Genomic DNA, 19,437 nt, shown 5'->3' with positions numbered 1-19,437 from the left:
TGTACATGCTGACAGTAGTTTAAAGGGTCTCTCAATTCTGTGGCCATAAAATCAAAATCTGCACTTAAGCTTTGTTTCCTTAAAAAAAAAAAAAAAAAAAAAACTAAACTAAAAGGGATTAATAAAATCTAAGAGAATACTATTTTACAGCAGTTACTATGTTACCAACATGCTGTAAACCTCTAAGTCATACATACATACACACGCACACAAGCACACCAAGACAAAAATTGTAAACATCATCACTCCCCTACTCCCCTCAAGAAAAAAAGTCAAATCAACAAATCAAAGTTTTTATTTGCATGGCCAATTATCATTTGTACTCTTTGCAACTTTATTTTAATATCCCTTTAACAGGTTCTAAGCTTTTGCTGCACAGGGAATAAAAGCTGCAACACTGCAAACTTTCTTCAACAGCCACTCCCACAACACCTAAACATGAAACAGATGTAACAAATGACAACTGCACAAACAGATATACTAAGTTCCACCATTCAACACAGTTCATGACAGTGTCTTTAGGGTTCAGTTGAAGAGGGGGTAAACTTCTAAAAAGAGGGTCATTTTCCTTCCCCCATATTTTACAATGTTGGTGGTTTTAATCCATATTTCTTTGCAACTTCTGTCTGGGCATGGGCAGCATCACAGAGTGAGTAGAGATGAGCCATCTCCATTTCTGATTTGGCCAGGTTAATAGCTTTGTTGAACATGTCAATGGCTTTTTCCATGTTTCCTCTAAAAGAACAAAAAATTCAGATTCAACAAGTACTTCACAGAATGCAATGAAGTTTATAAGTGATGCTACATGGAGCCTGAACTTTAAGTTTAGCTGTGATGCTAATAAAATGCTTCTAACAAAATAATGCATAGAACATAGAAAACAATGAATATTAGCTATTATTACAAATGCTGCGTGCTTACATTGCACTACTTGTGGTCTTTGTTTACAGGTAACAACAATGAGACTACAGAAATTATTTATTCACTGACTGATTGGCCAAGCCCACAGCATGTGGAAGTTCCCAGGCCAGGTATCAAACCAGAGCCACAGCAGTGACACTGCTGGATCCTTAACCTCATGTGCCACTAGGGAAATCCCAAATGACTTATTTAAAATCATAGTACTGTCTGATTTGGCTAAATTTTGCACGGTTCTACTGCATTATGAGGCTAGAAACCAGTGACACAGCCTCTGAGAAGGGTATTCAAGGGCCTTACCTTCACAGATCTGTGCAAGCCTTACCAGTATATCCCCATCCCACACACCTCTACTCAAATCACACAGGTCTCCCTGACTTCTCTGTACCACAACACTTATGCACATGATGCTTAGAAAATTTACTGCCCTTCTGCCTGATTCCAGTCAAACCTCACCTTTCTAAGGCCCAGTTCAAATATAATAGCCTTATGAAAAGTATTTTCCCCTTTCTTTGCTAGAGGAATTGGCTGCTCCCTCCCCAGTGCTCCCATTGTTTGACTGTCATTCTATGTATAGTTAGATGAGTGTGTATTTGTTTACACTAATCTAAGTAGATCCTTAATTGACACCTTTCAATTCCCGGAACCTAGTACAATGCCTAGTAACCAGTACCTGTTTTTTGAACAAATGGATGAGTATGATTGGTCAAAAATATATATATATATATGTATATATACATATATATATATAAAATTTACCTCTTAGAGTCTAATTGTGGTTAAGCTTTATATACTTGTCAAGAATCAAGTCCCCAATATATATATATGCCAGGAGGACTCTAAGAAGTATAGTGTGCCTCTGGGCTGACTATAGTTAATCTCCTGTTACATATATTGCTAAATAACAGACCTTTGTTGTTGCTGTTTTTTTAAAAATAACTTCAGAGTTCCTGTCGTGGTTCAGTGGTTAATGATCCTGACTAGGATCCATGATGACTTGGGTTCGATCCCTGACCTCCCTCAGTGGGTTAAGGATCCAGTGTGGCTGTCAGCTGTGATGTAGGCCGGCAGTTGCAGCTCCAGTTTGACCCCTATATCCTGGGAACCTCCCCATATGCCACAGGTGTGGCCCTAAAAAAAACAAAAAGCAAGCAAACAAACAAAAACAACTTCAAGAGTTCATGTTCAGATATTAGGTAGATAGATTTGTTAAATCCTAGAATAATCAGCAATTGCATTCATTCACAATCATTTGCCTATTTTTAAGGCAGCATTCAGAATATTAAAATAGGAATTCCCATTGTGGCTCAGTGGTTAACGAATCTGACTAGGAACCATGAGGTTGCAGGTTCAATCCCTGGCCTTGCTCAGCGGGTTACGGATCCGGCATTGCCACGAGCTGTGGTGTGGGTTGCAGACACGGCTCAGATCCCGTGTTGCTGTGGCTCTGGCGTAGGCCGGCAGCTGCAGCTCCAATTAGACCCCTAGCCTGGGAACCTCCATATGCCGTGGGAGCAGCCCTAGAAAAGGCAAAAAGACAAAAAAAAAAAAAAAAAAAAAAGAATACTAAAATACCCCCATAAATCAAAGCTCCTGAATTAGACTTAAATGCAAGGTTTTCTATGTGTGTTTTAGGAAAAATCCACAGCTTTGCTCAAAAGATTAATAACTACAACTCTATACTATTCTAGTATGAGAATATTTTATTCACATTAAGACTGAAAATTAAGAAATATTTACATGGAAGTGTCAGTTTAGAATGGTTCAAAAGAATAACAAAAATTTTGATATATAATGGCCTACTCTAGAGCAGAGAGAGAGGACCCCAGGAAGAACTGTATGACAGTAATTAAGACAACTACCAGTTTCTGACAAGGGATGGTGTCAAGATCAGTTATTTTAGCATCAATGAAATATAGGCTCATATTCTCTTTCTACTACTGACTCATCATATACTCTTGTTAATTTAAACTGTCTGGGCATCAGTTTCTACACTTTTCAATTAAAGTGAGGATCATATAATCTCAACTTTTATAAAGACTGGGGTAAAGATCAACTGAAATATTTGGAAAACACCTAAAGTTCAATACCATTTGAGTAGATACTCAAATGGATGGCAATGCCTTGTCAAGATGGTATATATACTACACTAAATTTTATGGCATAAACAGCTGTCACCTGTTAATGATGGATCTCAAGTGCAACTTTGGATAAACATTTACAGAAAACACTAAGTTATGGAAGTTAGAACTGCAAAAAATCTTATTTAACTCCCTGATTTTAAAGAAAACTCCGGTTCAGAGGTGATGGTGCAACAAGCCCAGTCACTTGGCTGTAGCAGGATCTAGCTCTGCAGGCAGCATGGCTGCCAGTCCTTATGCTACACTGCACTAAGTAACCTACTGACATTTTTTTTCTTCAACAGAAATAATACAGGTGAAAAGAGGAAAGAAAACAACAGGTATTAGAGAAAGATCAAGTATCCTTTTCATAGGCTTGACTTTAACAACTTTTATGTGACTTTTAAATTAGAAAAACAATGAAACAAGGCAATTCAAAGTTGTACAGTTTCCAAGGAATCTTTCCTCAAAAGGTGTAGTAACACATTAAGACTTTAACCTGTCTAGGAGTTCCCTCATGGCGCAGCAGAAACAATCTAACTAGGAACCATGAGGGTGCGGGTTCAATCCCTGGCCTCGATCAGTGGGTTAAGGATCCAGAGTTGCTGTGAGTTGTGGTGTATGCGGGCAGTTGCAGCTCCGATTAGACCCTAGCCTGGGAACCTCCATATGCCATGGGTGCGGCCCTAAAAAGCCAAAAAAAAAAAAAAAAAAACCAATAAAAAAACAAACAAAAAAAAAACACAAGACCTTAACCTATCTATAACAAGAAGAATGAAAGAAATATCAATGGAGCTGCCCTAAATTTCCTGAGGACAGACTCTAGAAGTTACCTTTGTACTTCAATAGTTCCCATGGTTTCATATGCAAAATCACACTTATTGTCAATTTCAATAGCCTTGCTGATAAGCTCCAAACCTCTATCCAGATCTTGCTTCCACTGAAGTTGAAGTAAACTGCAAATGCAAAACAGCAGTCAGACGTGACCATGGCCCAGCATCAATAGGATTCCAAGCCTGACTCAATTAATGCTCTCAATGAATTTATAATTTACAATGAAAAACAAAATCTAAGAGTATAAAATCAGCATTAAATTTCCCCCTCAATTTATATTGTTCCTGTAGTTTAAATTCCTCATTCTGAAAAGTGTCCAATGTTCTAGGCTCTATTATTAACAAACTTTGCATAGCCTAGTGTTTTACTTTGTATAAATTTAAGTGAAGTTTAAAAATTGTAGTTCAAGTACACTAGAACAGGAAAAATATATTTTACTGTTCTCTATTTGGATATAAGTGACACTTGACAGGGTGTTCAGAACTAAAATCCTTAAGCTAGAGGGAAAATAGCACATTTACTGTTACATAAGAATGAAACATAAGGAGTTCCTAGAGTGGTGCAGTGGGTTAAGATCCATTTCTGTGGTGGGGTGGGTCTGATCTCTGGTGAAGGATCTGGCATTGCCACAGCTGTTGTGTAGGCGGCAGCTGTGGCTCGGATTCAATCCCTGGCCTGAGAACCTCTAGATACCACAGGTGTGAGAAAGAAAGAAAGAAAATGGGGGTGGGGGGGAGAAGGGAGAAAGGGAGGAAGGAAGGGGGAAAGAAAGGAAAAAAGAAGGAAAAAAGGAAGGTAGGGAAGAAGGAAGATAAGTAAAACAAAAAAAGTACAGTGAAGCATCCACAGCATTAAGATATTCATCAGGAGTTCCTGTCGTGGCTCAGTGCTTAATGAACCTGACTAGTATCCCTGAGGACCTGGGTTCCATTCCTGGCCTCGCTCAGTGGTTTAAGGATCCAGCATTGCTGTGAGCTGTGGTGTAGGTCACAGATGTGGCTCGGATCACGAGTTGCTGTGGCTGTGGCCTTGGCTGGCAGCTACAGCTCTGAATCAACTCCTATCCTGGGAACCTCCATGTGCCTTGGGTGCAGCCCTAAAAAGATAAAAGACAGTAAATAAATAAATAATAATAAAGAAACCAATCAATTACCTCACTACTACTCTCTACCACAATCCCCTTCCTCAGTGACCAAAAAAAAAAAAAAAAAAAATCCATGTTATTACTATGCAAGAAATTTAGTTTCTTATTGGAATGATCAGACCCACAAATATACATACCCTTTATGAACATATGTTGTGGCATTATCTGGTTCCAAATCAATACATTTATCATACATTTCATCAGCTTTACCAAACTGCTGTTGATCTGTTAATGCCTATGTGAAGAGATACTTTAGTTAAATTTAGGTAACTGCCACCCTAAGCAGTTAAAAGTATATTGCTTACTGATTATTAAAATTTACTTCGTTTAACCACTCATTAGCAAATTATGATGTTTTGGGGATATAAACGTTATTTAAAATGCTATATCTTAATTACTGGGGTTTTTACATGGCATTGTTAAAAATGTGAAATCTTAACTGTTCTTTTTGTTGTTAGTAGCATGCAGCAGATGATCTGATAAACTATAGAATACAGAAAAGCACTCTTGGTGCCAGTTCTCACATCAGATTCTCACAGGTACACTCATGTCACTCATCATAATTTATCCTAATACATTCTAAGAAATTAATGACAGTACTCATTTAGAAGGATAAGTTCAGTTAAGTATATTAACTGTTATCTTTGGAGTCATTCCCAAAATGATTGGGAAAAAAAAGCAGCTACAATCAACTTATTTTATGTGGATACTAACCAGATCATGCTCTAACTCTGAGGGTTGGCCAGCACCTAAGCTTAAACTTCAGGGTTCAAAGAAAAAAGTTATACTATATAACTATATATAACTATCTCCCTATACATATAAATAAAGTTAGTATATATAGTGAACAAACTTAGAAGCAGGATCAAAGAATAGAAATTTTAGTGTAGGAGTTCCCGTCGTGGCACAGTGGTTAAAGAATCCGACTAGGAACCATGAGGTTGCGGGTTTGGTCCCTGCCCTTGCTCAGTGGGTTAGGGATCCGGCGTTGCCGTGAGCTGTGGTGTAGGTCACAGACGCGGCTCGGATCCCGTGTTGCTGTGGTTCTGGCGTAGGCCAGTGGCTACAGCTCCGATTCAACCCCTAGCCTGGGAACCTCCATATGCCACGGGAGCGGCCCAAAGAAATAGCAAAAAGACAAAAAAAAAAAAAAAAAAAAAAAAGAAATTTTAGTGTAGTCTTATAGTAACGGTAGTGCTTATAAGAAGATGCTGAGTAAGCCCAAACCCATTTTGAAGGTAACACAATGACAGAAAAATGTGCAACCAGGAAACCTCTGGAAAACACTTTTTCCTAATACTGGTTTCTTTAAAAGCCAATCACCTCTGCTTTTAGCTGCTTAAAGAAATCTGTACCAGAAAAGCCCTTCTAATTTTATTTCAGTTATGAGGATGGTGCTGTCACCTGGTTTGTTCCTAATTAAATATAAAGCCTAAACCCAAGTGGATCTATGCAATAAAACCGTCATACAGTTATAAAGTGTTTTAGCCTTATTTAAACTTCTGTACAGTCTATACCTTTTTTTTTTTTTTTTTTTTTTTGCTGTGGTGTGCAGTGAGTGGCTTCATGTGGGGATCTCAGTATTCAGGCCAGGGATTGAACCTGGACCGAAGTAATAAAAGCACTGAGTCCTAACCACTAGACTATCAGGGAACTCCAAATTCTATAAAATTTTGTATTATATACTACATACTTACACAATTAATAAAGCATGTAATTAGCAATCAATTTTTTTTTTTTGCCACACCCACTGCACATGGAAGTTCCCAGACCATGGACTGAATTTGAGCCACCACTGTGACCTATACCACAGCTGTGGCAACGCCAGATCACTAACTCACTGCTCCAGACTGGGGATCAAACCTGTGCCTCAGCAGTGATCTGAGCCAATGCAGAGAGTAGACCAATCCTTAACCTGCTGTGCTACAGCAGGAACTCCTATTTTCACTTTTTAATTATACTCTGAAGTCTTTGAAAACTTATTAATTTAAGCCATCCATTTAAGAATGATTAACTTCTTATAGCTACAGTTAGTTTTTCCTCTAACTAAATGATCTCTGAATGACTGTTTTTAGTCTTTAAATTGAAAGCTTTTAGTATCTACAAAAACCAGCCATCTCAAAACTATATGCATTTTCTCAAATTTTTTTTTTTGTCTTTTTCTGGGGCAGCACTCGTGACATCTGGAGGTTCCCAGGCTAGGGGTCTAATCAGAGCTAGAGCTGCTGGCCTACCACAGCCACAGCAACGCCAGATCTAAGTCGTGTCTGTCTGAAACCTACACCACAGCATGACAATGCCAGATTCTTAACCCACTGAGCAAGGCCAGGGATCAAGCCCGCAACTTCATGATTCCTAGTCGGATTTGTTAACCACTGAGCCACGATGGGAACTCCTACATTTTCTCATTCTTTTTATTCCAAGGAAATGACCCCTCCATCCCCCCAAAAATCACAGAAATAGGAAGCATTTAAAAATGACTATTTATGGGGACTTCCCATTGTGGCTCAGCAGAAACGAGCTCAACTAGAATCCATGAAGATGCAGGTTCAATCCCTGGTCTTGCTTAGTGTGTTAAGGATCTTGTGTTGCTGTGAACTATGGTCTAGATTGCAGACACAGCTTCGATCCCACATTGCTATGGCTGTGGTATAGGCTGGCAGCTGTAGTTCTGATTCAACCCCTAGCCTGGGAACTTCCATGTGCTGCAGTTGAACCAAAGAAGAAAAAAAAAGAAAAAAATTTGCTGCTGACTATGTGCTCTATTAATTATGAAAGTATGTACTATATAATATAAAATTTTATAGAACTGAGAGTCCCCTCCCTGGTGGTCTAAGACTCAGCACTACCACCTGGGGTTCAATCCCTGGTCTGGGAACTGAGGTTCCACATCAAGCTGCTGCACACTATGGCCCCAAAATAAAAATAAATAATAAATTTAGAAGCCCAGTTAGAAGGAAAAAAAAAAAGCTTCCCCATGTCATGGTTTTCAAACTGTATAGTACAGGAAGTCCTCTTGAGGTGGATCCAGGACCATCCTAGGGACCAAGTAAAACAAAGCAGTAACACAGCCATCTGCTTCCACAGAAGCTGCAACCAGGAAGGCTCTATTTTCTGATTTTCACACTAGGATTCAGTATATGAATGAAGTTCTTTAAAAAACGACTGCCAACTGAAAAAATATGAAAAATGACATTTACCTGGGCATATAATGCATAGCCTTCAGCACACTTTGGAAATTTTTTTATGACCTCTTCAAAACCTTTCATAGCTGCTTGGATTTGTGAAGAATTGTTTCCTGTATATGCCTGGCGATACTGTATAAAAAAATCAAAACAGACTTATTAAATCAAGAACTCAAAAACTTAGGAATGTTAACATATTATAAAAGTCACACAAAATTACATAAATATTTCCAGAAAAGCAGGTGATTTCCTAACATAACTTGCTCATCTAAAAGGGTAACCCATACAACTCAACAGCACAAAAACAATCAAGTGAAAAATGGGCAGAAGACCTAAATAGACATTTCTCCAAAGAAGACAAATGGCCCACATGAAAAAATACTTAACATCGCTAATTATTGGAGAAATGCAAATCAAAACTACAATGAGGTACCACCTCACACCAGTCAGAATGGCCATAATTATTAAGACTACAAATAACAAATGCTGGAGAGGGTGCAGAGAAAAGAGAACCTTCCTTCACTATTGGTGGGAACGTAAATTAGTACAACCACTATGGGAAATAGTATGGCGGTACCTCAGAAAACTAAATATAGAACTACCATATGACCCAGCAGTCCCACTCCTGGGCATATATCCGGACAAAACTTTCCTTGAAAAAGATACATGCACCCCTATGTTCACTGCAGCACTCTTCACAATAGCCAAGACATGGAAACAACTTATATGTCCATCAAGAGAGGAACTGATTAAGAAGATATGGTACATATACACAATGGAATACTACTCAGCCACAAAAAGGAACAAAATAATGCCATTTGCAGCAACATGGATGGAACTGGAGACTCTCATACTAAGTCAAGTAAGTCAGAGAAAGACAAATACCATATGATATCACATATACCTCAGATCTAATATATGGCACAAATGAATCTATCTACAGAAAAGAAACAAACTCATAGACATGGAGACCAGATTTGTGTTTGCTGAGGGGAAGGGGAAGGGAGTGGGATGGATTGGGAGTTTGGGGTTAGGAGATGCTAACTACTGCATTTGGAGTGGATAAGCAATGAGATCCTGCTGTATTGCACAGGGAAATATATCCAATCACTTCTTTTTGTCTTTTTGTTGTTGTTGTTGTTGTTGTTGTTGTTGCTATTTCTTGGGCCGCTCCCGCGGCATATGGAGGTTCCCAGGCTAGGGGTCGAATCGGAGCTGTAGCCACCGGCCTACACCAGAGCCACAGCAACGCGGGATCCGAGCCGCGTCTGCAACCTACACCACAGCTCACGGCAACGCTGGATCGTTAACCCACTGAGCAAGGGCAGGGACCGAACCCGCAACCTCATGGTTCCTAGTCGGATTCATTAACCACTGCGCCACGACAGGAACTCCATATCCAATCACTTCTGATGGAACATGATGGAGGATAATGTGAGAAAAAGAATGTATATATGATTGTGTCACTTCGCTATACAGCAGAAGTGGACAGATCATTGCAAATCAACTATAATAAAAAAATTTAAAAAATAAAAGGGTAACCCAGAAGTATCTTTAGAGCAGAGACCCCACAGGCTATGTACAATTTGGAACCCTGCTCCAAATTGTATATAATCTTTATTTTATTAGACTTTATTGCCACTACACAATTTTAAGATGTTCAATACTCTAGAAAGCTATAACTTCTAAGAAGTTAACTTTGCATATAAGTAGGGGAATTTTAAATTCAATATAATTTATTACTTTATTAAAAGTGTGATAAAGCTCATTCATCTAATAACATTTTTTTTTTTTTTTTTTTTTTAGGGCCATATCTGAGGCATGTGGAAGTTCCCAGGCTAGGGACTGACCGAATCTGAGCAGCAGCAGCTGCCGGCCCACACCACAACCACAACCACAACCACACAGGATCTGAGCTGCATCTGCAACCTACACCACAGCTCATGGCAACGCCAGATTCTTAACCCATTGAGTGAGGCCAGGTATTGAATCCACATCCTCATGGATACTAGTCAGGTTCTTAACCCGCTGAGCCACAACAGGAACGCCCTCTAATAACATTTTAAATGACTAATATAAATGTGATTGTGACCCGATTTCTTTCTTTAAAAGAAAAATTGTTTCAGGATTCAGGTTATAGGATTAACTGGTCATTTCATTAGGAATGGCCTTATTTTACCTGATTTTCAGTTTTGTGTTTCTGAATATTAATAGCTTTATAGAAGTGAAATGAGAGATGAGTTACATGGTGTCATGATTGGAGAGTATTTCCTCAAAATGCTCCTGTCCTTTGTACTGGTTTATGGTAGAGAGGTTAGAACAGTGCTGTTTAATGGGGCATAGAACCAGGGACAAATATCTATCAAGATGAACTTAAAGGAGTTGCCATCGTGGCGCAGTGGAAACAATCTGACTAGGAACCATGAGGCTGAAGGTTTGACCCCTGGCCTTGCTCCGTGGGTTAAAGATCTGGTGTTGCCGTGAGCTGTGGTGTAGGTCGCAGATTCGGCTTGGATCTGGCATTGCTGCGACTCTGGCATGGGCTGGCAGTTGTAGCTTCAATTAGACCCCCAGCCTACGAACCTCCATATGCTGCAGGTGCAGCCCTAAAGAACCAAAAAAAAAAAAAAAAAAAAAAAGAGAGAGATTAACTTAAATAAAACATCCAGAGAAATGAAGTACTTCAAGTAGCACTACACTTCTATTTCCCTAAACTGACATGTTTTTCTCCCTGTTAGTTATCCTTTGAGGGAGAAAAATAGATTTCCTAGGCAATGAAATACTCATTTTTGTTAATGATGGGGAATACTGATGTTTAGGACAATAGAAAAGAAAGTAGAACTTACCAATGCAAAACATTTCTGAGCTTGTGCCAGAGCAGACTCGGGTCTTAATCGAATACATTCATCAAAATCTGCCACTGCTTCTTCAACTTGATCAAGCAATATTTTCAGCTAAGGAAAAACAATATACAAATAAACATAGTTCAAAATAACAACTACACCAGTTAATAAGTATATACACTGCACAGCTCAGCATAATGCTAAGCATGAAATTATTCAATACAGAATTACTTTCTAGAAACCACAGCTAGAAATTATAATTTTAATGCAAAGATTTTAAACTTAAAATTTGGAGTTCCCGTCGTGGCGCAGTGGTTAACGAATCCAACTAGGAACCATGAGGTTGCGGGTTCGGTCCCTGCCCTTGCTCAGTGGGTTGACGATCCGGCGTTGCCGTGAGCTGTGGTGTAGGTTGCAGACGCGGCTCGGATCCCGCGTTGCTGTGGCTCTGGCGTAGGCCGGTGGCTACAGCTCCGATTCGACCCCTAGCCTGGGAACCTCCATATGCCGCGGGAGCGGCCCAAGAAATAGCAACAACAACAACAAAAAAGACAAAAAAAATAAATAAATAAAAAAAATAAATAAACTTAAAATTTGTTTCCTTTTTTTTTTTTTTTAAATCTTTTTATGGCCACACCCACGACATATGGAGCTTCCCAGGCTAGAGGTCTAATTGGAGCTGTAGCCGTCGGCCTATGCCAGAGCCACAGCAACGCAGGATCCGAGCCTCGTCTACAATCTACACCACAGCTCATGGCAATGCCACATCCTTAACCCACTGAGTGAGGCCAGGGAGCGAACCCACAACCTCATGGTTCCTAGTTGGATTCGTTCCCGCTGTGCCATGATGGGAACTCCCCAATTTTTTTAAAAGCACTCTAAACCTACCATTTTTGATAATTCTCAGGCAATTTTTCTTATAGAAAATAAAGTATCTCTGTATTTTCAAACTTCAAAGTAGATCAGACATTAAATAATTATCGTTCAAATTAATCTTAAGATAGTACCAGTAGGGATTAATAATTTTAGGGTAATCTGAACACCTCTAAAGACCATGCTGACAGAAGTTTTAGGTAAAATTCTCCATTTGAAAGAACTTGAGCTTGTTTCTTATTATATGGATTATTTTCTACTCTAATGCATTCCAAGAAGCCATGTCAAACAAGCCATGTTTTCTCTAGATGAGGCTGAAACTAGGAACTATTTTCTTCACTATGTATTTTTTACTAAAAAACAAATATACATGTCATAAAACTCCATTCAGAAAAGATTTTGTTTAGTACTGTTTAGATAGTCCAGGCTCATACTTGCTTATAGCAAGATGCCCACAAAAACCATTCTGTTGATTCTAGCATAAACTCCAAATGGTCACCTAATGGTTTGGGTTTATTTTCAATTTTTTAAATGTCACTACATGTTTTTAATGTTTTACTCATTGAAAAACCTATGAACCAGAAACACCTGAAAAACAAACAAACTGGAAAGTCAACTTTCATAGCCTTTCTCTTCCGTCTCTCTTTCACAATACCAAAATTATAACAATAAATGTTCAATATGGGACTGAGTAAATGCTAACCCAAATTGTAAACCACTCTGATACTCTGTTTGCAGCTATCAGAAATGATAACAGATTACTGTATAGCACAGGGAACTATATCTAATCTCCTGGGATAGATCATGATGGAAAAAAAATCAAAAAAGAATGTATATGTTATGACTGAGCTACTTTGACGTACAGCAGAAATTAGTGTATTTTAAATCAACCATACTTTCACATAAAAAAGTGATATAAGAAAACTTTAACACATTCTCAAAAATGGAATTTAACTCCTCAGTTAAAACACCAGAACTCTTGATGAGAAAATTAATTTACCTGTCCTCGGTGGTGATAAACATCAGCATTCTGAGGATCAATGTCGGCAGCCATGTTAAAATCCTGAGTAGACAGCAAAGGCTGTTGCTGTTGCATGTACATGCTGCCTCTTTTGATAAGAGCATTTGCTCGGAGCTATATACACAAAATGAGAAAAGATTCATCATTACTACTTTTATTCTAATTAAAGTTTTTTTTTTAAATAACAGCTTTACTGAGATTTAATTCACATACCATAAGGCTCACCCTTTTAACATATTCAGAGTTGTGCAACCATCACCACTATCTAATTCTAGAACACTTTCACCACCCTCAAAAGAAACTTTTTTTGGTTACTGGTACTTACCTTAACTTCTTGTAAACAAAAGTAATTTAAATTAAGCATTTATTGGAGTTCTCTCATGGCATAGCGGGTTAAGGATCCACCATTGTCACTGCAGCGGCTTGGTCACTAAGGAACCACTGCTTAAAGTATTGAAGATTTCCTCCTTTGTTTCTTCTAAGAGTTTTACAGTTTTGGATCTAACATTTAGGTCTCTGATCCATTGTGGGGTCATTTCTGTACACTGCATATAACAGGCATCATTACGACTTGCCATTAAGACAAAGTCATGATCATGAAATAACAGGATTCTTTTCTAAAATTTTTTCAAGGCAAAGTACATACAAATATCTTCCTCAATGAAACAGGAATGCCCTCACGACAATAACAAAGACATGTAACAAGACATATTCTGTAATCATCAAAGTCGGCAGGAAATAAAATTAAAGACAACTACTACTAGGGTATCTACAACGTGAAAATCTTTTTTTTCAGCCACACCTGTGGCATATGGAACTTCCTGGGCCAGGGAATCAATCAGAGCAGCATCTGTAGCTTACGCCACAGCCATGGCAATGTTGGATCCTTTACTCCCAGTGCCAGGCTGGGGTTCAAACCAGGGCCTCCACAGAGACAAGCTAGATCATTAACCCACTGTGTCACAGCAAGAACTCTAAAAAAGACTTTTAACAAATACTTAAAAATTTTTTAACTTTTTTGCAGTGCCTATGGCATGTGGAAGTTCCCAGGCCAGGGACTGAACCACAGCTGCAACCCAAGCCGCTGCAGTGACAATGGTGGATCCTTAACCTGCTGTGCCACAAGATAACGCCAATAAATGCTTAGTTTAAATTACTTTTGTTTACAAGAAGTTAAGGTAATTTGCTAACAAATACTTAGGCCTTGAAAACAACTTTCATTTTTCACAAAAGATATGAATGAATGGAAGTAAACAAAGCCAGAGGAAACAGAGATGTTCACCAGCTTGTAAGGAACTGGTGGTTCACTTCTGTGCTCGTGTAATTCAACAAATCCCTCCACCAAATCTTAATCATGAAAATAACTGCATACACATAAGAACACTTAGAAAATGAAATGTTCCAACTACACAACTGCAAAAACTTTTGGTATACTTCAGTATGTTTCTTTTCTTTTTTACTTTTGCATTTTTTTAGGGCCATACCATAGCACATGGAAGCTCCCAGGCTAGGGGTAGAATCAGAGCTGTGCCACCAATGTACACCACAGCCACAGCAACATGAGATCTGAGTCACATCTGCAACCTACACCACAGCTCAGGACAACACTGGATCCCCGACCCAATTAGTGAGGCCAGGGACCGAACCTGCATCCTCAAGGATACTAGTCGGATTCATTTCCGCTGAGCCACAATGGGAATTCCCAGTATATTTCTATATCATATTTTTAATTTTTTCTTTTTTTAGGGCGGTACCCTCAGCATATAGAAGTTCTAGGGGTCTAAATGGAGGTACAGCTGCCAGGCTAAACCACAGCCACAGCAATGCAGCATCTGAGCCATATCTGCGACCTACACCACAGGTCACAGCAATGCCAGATCCTTAACCCACTGAGGGAGGCTAGGGATCAAACCTGCAACCTCATGGATACCAGTTGGGTTGGTTACTGCTGAGCCTTGACAGGAATTCCTATATCATATTTTTAGACCCTGTTTTTTCTTCATGTAAAATAAAATCTTTCAGAATATATTAAATGTGTTTATTTTTATTAAATGCCTTTTACAGCCTTGTACTACACACTGCATGTTACTTACAATATTACCTATAGCTCTGCTATATCACCCTTACCCCTACCCCAAATATAGTCCAATATATAGTCCCCACTCTATGAGGAAGTGGAAGTTACCAGATGCCATGGGGAAAAAAATGCTTTCCTACTTAAAGATAACTATTACTGATATTTATGTTTCAGTTTCACTGCACCAACTAAATCATCATTAGGTATATAGTTCCTTCCTAAACAAAAGTCTTTTGGAAAATGGAAACTGAAATGCCAATACATACTAAAATCCTCATTTTTATTTATTGTTAATTTTTTCACATGCACACACAGAGTTTTAAATGTACCTTCACATTAGCTTCTTTCAAGCTGATGACCTTATCTAAATCTGGTTTGGCTGCGTTGGCGTTGCCAATTAGCAGGTAGAAGGTAGCTCGTAGTAATAATGCTTCTGCCATATATTTGCCTTGAGCATCTATTTCTTTTGAGCATTCACTTATGATTTTATCATAGTTTTCTTCTTCCATATACTGTTTGGCCTTTAAATATCCAGAACTGAAAATAAAATGAGCATAGGAAATTAACAGTAAATTTTATTATCTATTACTAATAAAATGAACATAAAAATTACCAAGAAAAGATCAAATGCTAAAACTTGCCCCATTTAGTATATCTGAGTTAAGCAGTTATCCTTTTCCCCTTAACAACTTAATCAGCCAGTGTTGGAATGGTATAGGGCAGGAGGGTTAACAGATTAGGATTTTTGATGCAGACAGAAATTGTTTCCTTGGAGAGTTTTGAAAAAGGAAACAGCAGAGAAAATGGCAGAAACCTAGAGTTATTACCCAGGCTTCAACACTTAGATATGTGAAAAGATAAGCTAATGACAGACTGATCTACAGCACTGGAAAGGATCCGATTTTATTTTCCTTCTTGTCTGTGGCACACTGATGGCCCTCAACAGTTATTGTGTGACTAACAGAAAGAACAGGGAAACAAAATAACCAAGTGAGTCTAGGGTCACAGAACCCAAGGGAAAAGGTGTGACCCGAGTTTACTTTGTAAAGATCACTCTGGCCATGTTCTGGAAAATGGATTGTAAGGGAACAAGAACTGGAGGTGGGGAAATATCTGAAAAGGCTCTCATCCAGAAGTTGTGCTGTTTTCACGTAAAAGAACAGACCTGGAATGAAATGAATAGGTGGAAATATCAAAGAGGTAAATTTAAAGGGAGACTTTTCCATCAAATAGGCTTAAAGAAAACACCTTTCCCCTACTTTTTAAAAAGCAGTGACCACATATTATTACTCTTCTAAGATGATGACTTCTATTGAGAATGCTCGTAGAAGGGATTTTTTTGAACTGAGAAGGAATTTACACTAGATGACCTTTAAGGGGTCTTACAAATATAAGGCATGTAAATTATATTTTTTCATTTTGTTTGCTATATATTCTAAATAGAAGAAAATGGCAAGTGACTTAAAAGTTATGTCAGTCAAAATCTTATATACTCTGCTAACCTCTCCTATAATAACATTCTAATATCCCCTACACTCTAGTTTTATTCCTCAGGTCACTAGGGTAAGATAAAATAATCATTATTAAATCAAAATGAAAGTAGTAACAGTTCCTATTTATTGAGAACCTAAGTGATAGATGCTTGCAAACATGATCTCTAAACCACACAATAAGCCTCAAAGGAATTATTATTAGCCCCATTTAAAAAATGATGGAGTTCCCATCGAAGCGCAGTGGAAACAAATCTGACTAGGAACCATGAGGTTTCGGGTTGGATCCCCGGCCTTACTCAGTGGGTTAAGGATCCGGCATTGCCATAAGCTATGGTGTAGGCTGCAGACATGGCTCGGATCTGGCGTTGCTGTGGCTGTGGTGTAGGCCAGCAGCTGCAGCTCCAATTCGACCCCTAGCCTGGGAACCTCCATATGCCATAGGTGCAGCCCTAAAAAGAAAAAAGACAGAAACAAACAAACAAACAAACAAAAAAAACCCCAAAAAAGAAAAAAGATGAAGCTACTAAGGCTCAGAGTAAAATGGAATTCAAAAACTTAGAACCAATTTCTATTAGTATTCTGGTGAGAAACAGCTATGTCCTGCTACCTATCAATATAGCTTTTAGAATAATTATATTAACTTCACTGTAGTTTTTCTGGGATAGGGACTACTTCCTAACCAGAATAGGCAATTATTGGCACCATCTTAAACATTTACTTCCCACCTTAAAATCTTCTAAAGTGATTGCTTATCAATGAACTCAAATCTGAACATCTTGGCACAATTATGCATAATATCCTCCCTTTAAAGATGGCCAACAATGGTAGAAAAATTGGGAGATACAAATCAGAAGCAATTTTTCCTTAAACCTTCCAATATGCTAGAGACGAAAAATTATGCTCTGCTATAAGAACAGTATTCCCTTTTCTTCCAAACTCATTAGAAAATGCCATGTTGATAATAATGTTATACCTTCTCTTAGAGAAGAGAGCCAGCTTCAAGAGCAAAATAAAAGTACTGATAAAAACAAATGGTTAAGCAGGCATTTGACCTCCAGTTGTAAACACAGCATCTTGTACTTTGGTTTCAGCTCTCTACAGGAGCAAATACAAACCCAAAGAATGGCGTTTTCCTAGACAAGGAATAAAAAACCTTAAAGAAAGCCACTCTTGTGGACACTCCTAAAAATTTAATTATAAACTTCCTTGAACTAAAATATCTGGATACTGAGTTATACCATCATTTTTAAGTTAGTGCCTCTATTCAAACACAATCAACCACTTGACTCATGAGGAGATTTCTTGAGAATATAATGTAGGAACTTAAAAGCAGGGCAGATACTTGGCAGTACTGAGTCACCAGGGACGCAATTTTCAGGGTATAATAGACGTGTGTGAAGAGAAGTATTTTTTTATAACATTATTATTATTGTTATTATTATTATTTTATTATATTAATATCTGTCTAGAGTAGATTTTTTGGCGTTAGAGTCCCACTTTGGCTCTGTAGCTGCAAATTACTTCCACAATGCCTCCCCCAAAACATTAAGCAGATACTATACTCAACACACTTACTTTTCTTTCACTTCTAAAGCCTCCCCTTCCTTGTCTTTATCTTCATCAGACTTCTCTCCTTTAAGCATTGGCTGAGAAATTATATCATCAGTAAAAGAACTGAAGTAAGATTTGATAAACTGTGGAGATGGCATCAGAGGTTCACGATTCTGAAATTAATCATATTTAAATACATCAACATAGAAAACACTAACCAAAGAAACAGGTGCATTGTAGAACACTGAGAACCTCTGTCATAAAAACTGGAATCTTATTTTCAAATAATTAAAGAACATCAGGCTCCAAACTACGGGGCAATAGACAGTGGAAATAGTAATATTTTGCCAGTCCCAGCTGTTCAAAATAGGTTTAAAGGAGAACCTCTCCCCTCTCCAAAAGATATAAAAAGTCAAGAACACTCAATAAAAGAAGGTGAAATCTGGAACACAGAAGACAAATTACTGCTGAATTGAAATTATCTCCTTCTGGTTCCTGTCCTAGAAAATTAACATCTCAATTTACTACTCAAGACCACATCTTACTCAAGTTCTAGAATGTTAATAAGTCCATTTACCATGGGCTTTCATTTGTCTTCTACTTGCACCGCATCTGAGATCTCCATTACAGTAAGTGCCACTGAAAGTCAGAATGAAATCCTATTTCCTGTTTTAATCATTTACTTTTTCACATGGAAACCTGATTCATAATTGCAGAAATATTTTTCTCCTTATTACACTTAAGATGATAAAGTTTTAAAGAAAGAGGGAAAAGTGAGTAATGTAGCCAAAGGGCTCTCATAACATATTTTGGATTCTTACCCAATATAATTTCTGTTATTTTGGTAGATTTATTATCTTTGTAAGTAAATGATTTAATCTAGGATAGATGTAAGAAAACTGAAAGTTCCTTTTGTGGCTCCTCAATGGATTATGAACCTGACTAGTATCCATGAAGATGCGGGTTCAATCCCTGGCCTTACTCAGTGGGTTAACAATCTGGCATTGCTGAGGGTGTGTCACAGACCAATAACTGTAGATCTGATTTGACCCCTACCTAGCCTAGGAACTTCCATATGCCACACTAAAAAGCAAAAAAAAAAAAAAAAAAAAAAAAGAAAACTGAATGAGAAAATCTCATTTTTTTTTCCTTTTTGGTACTTTCTGGGGAGAGATTCAGTTATGTCTTAATTAAGGATTACACAAATAAATACTATTTTAAATCAAATGGTCACCTACCAAATGATAAATATGCCTTCTAAAATGCCCATCATGGACCTTTGTTCGATAAATGCTTTTTGAATTAAGCCAACTACTGCTAACTGTGTAAAACCAATACCGATTTACACAATATACCTTTAAAAACTTTAAAGAAGAGG

General features: G+C 38.0%; 1 protein-coding gene across 3 annotated transcripts in view; it reads right to left on the bottom strand.

Moving 5' to 3' along the window:
• Positions 1 to 279: 279 nt before the first annotated feature.
• The window catches only part of TOMM70 (translocase of outer mitochondrial membrane 70), a 47,321-nt gene continuing 28,163 nt past the window's right edge, over positions 280 to 19,437 (bottom strand). The window contains exons 5-12 of one of the 3 annotated variants that reach the window (XM_021071309.2): positions 18,084 to 18,232; positions 15,345 to 15,552; positions 12,918 to 13,052; positions 11,048 to 11,155; positions 8,217 to 8,333; positions 5,154 to 5,251; positions 3,872 to 3,994; positions 280 to 735 (exon numbers count right to left, since the gene is read on the bottom strand). In XM_021071309.2, coding sequence (XP_020926968.1) covers positions 582 to 735; positions 3,872 to 3,994; positions 5,154 to 5,251; positions 8,217 to 8,333; positions 11,048 to 11,155; positions 12,918 to 13,052; positions 15,345 to 15,552; positions 18,084 to 18,232 — 1,092 coding nt within the window. In that variant the 3' untranslated portion in view covers positions 280 to 581. Of the gene's footprint in view, positions 736 to 3,871; positions 3,995 to 5,153; positions 5,252 to 6,687; positions 7,392 to 7,534; positions 8,334 to 11,047; positions 11,156 to 12,917; positions 13,053 to 15,344; positions 15,553 to 18,083; positions 18,233 to 19,437 lie in introns of those variants that run through there. The other 2 variants (XR_014824950.1, XR_014824951.1) reach the window with 2 other exon arrangements.

This window comes from Sus scrofa, chromosome 13, assembly GCF_054392235.1.
Source record: "Sus scrofa isolate SSC_HxYL_T2T_F1_AM1 chromosome 13, Sscrofa_HxYL_maternal_Yorkshire_Landrace_v2.0, whole genome shotgun sequence".
NCBI classification, from domain to species: domain Eukaryota; kingdom Metazoa; phylum Chordata; class Mammalia; order Artiodactyla; family Suidae; genus Sus; species Sus scrofa.
Note: the sequence above shows the minus strand (reverse complement) of the source record. Positions and strands in the feature narration are given on the sequence as shown.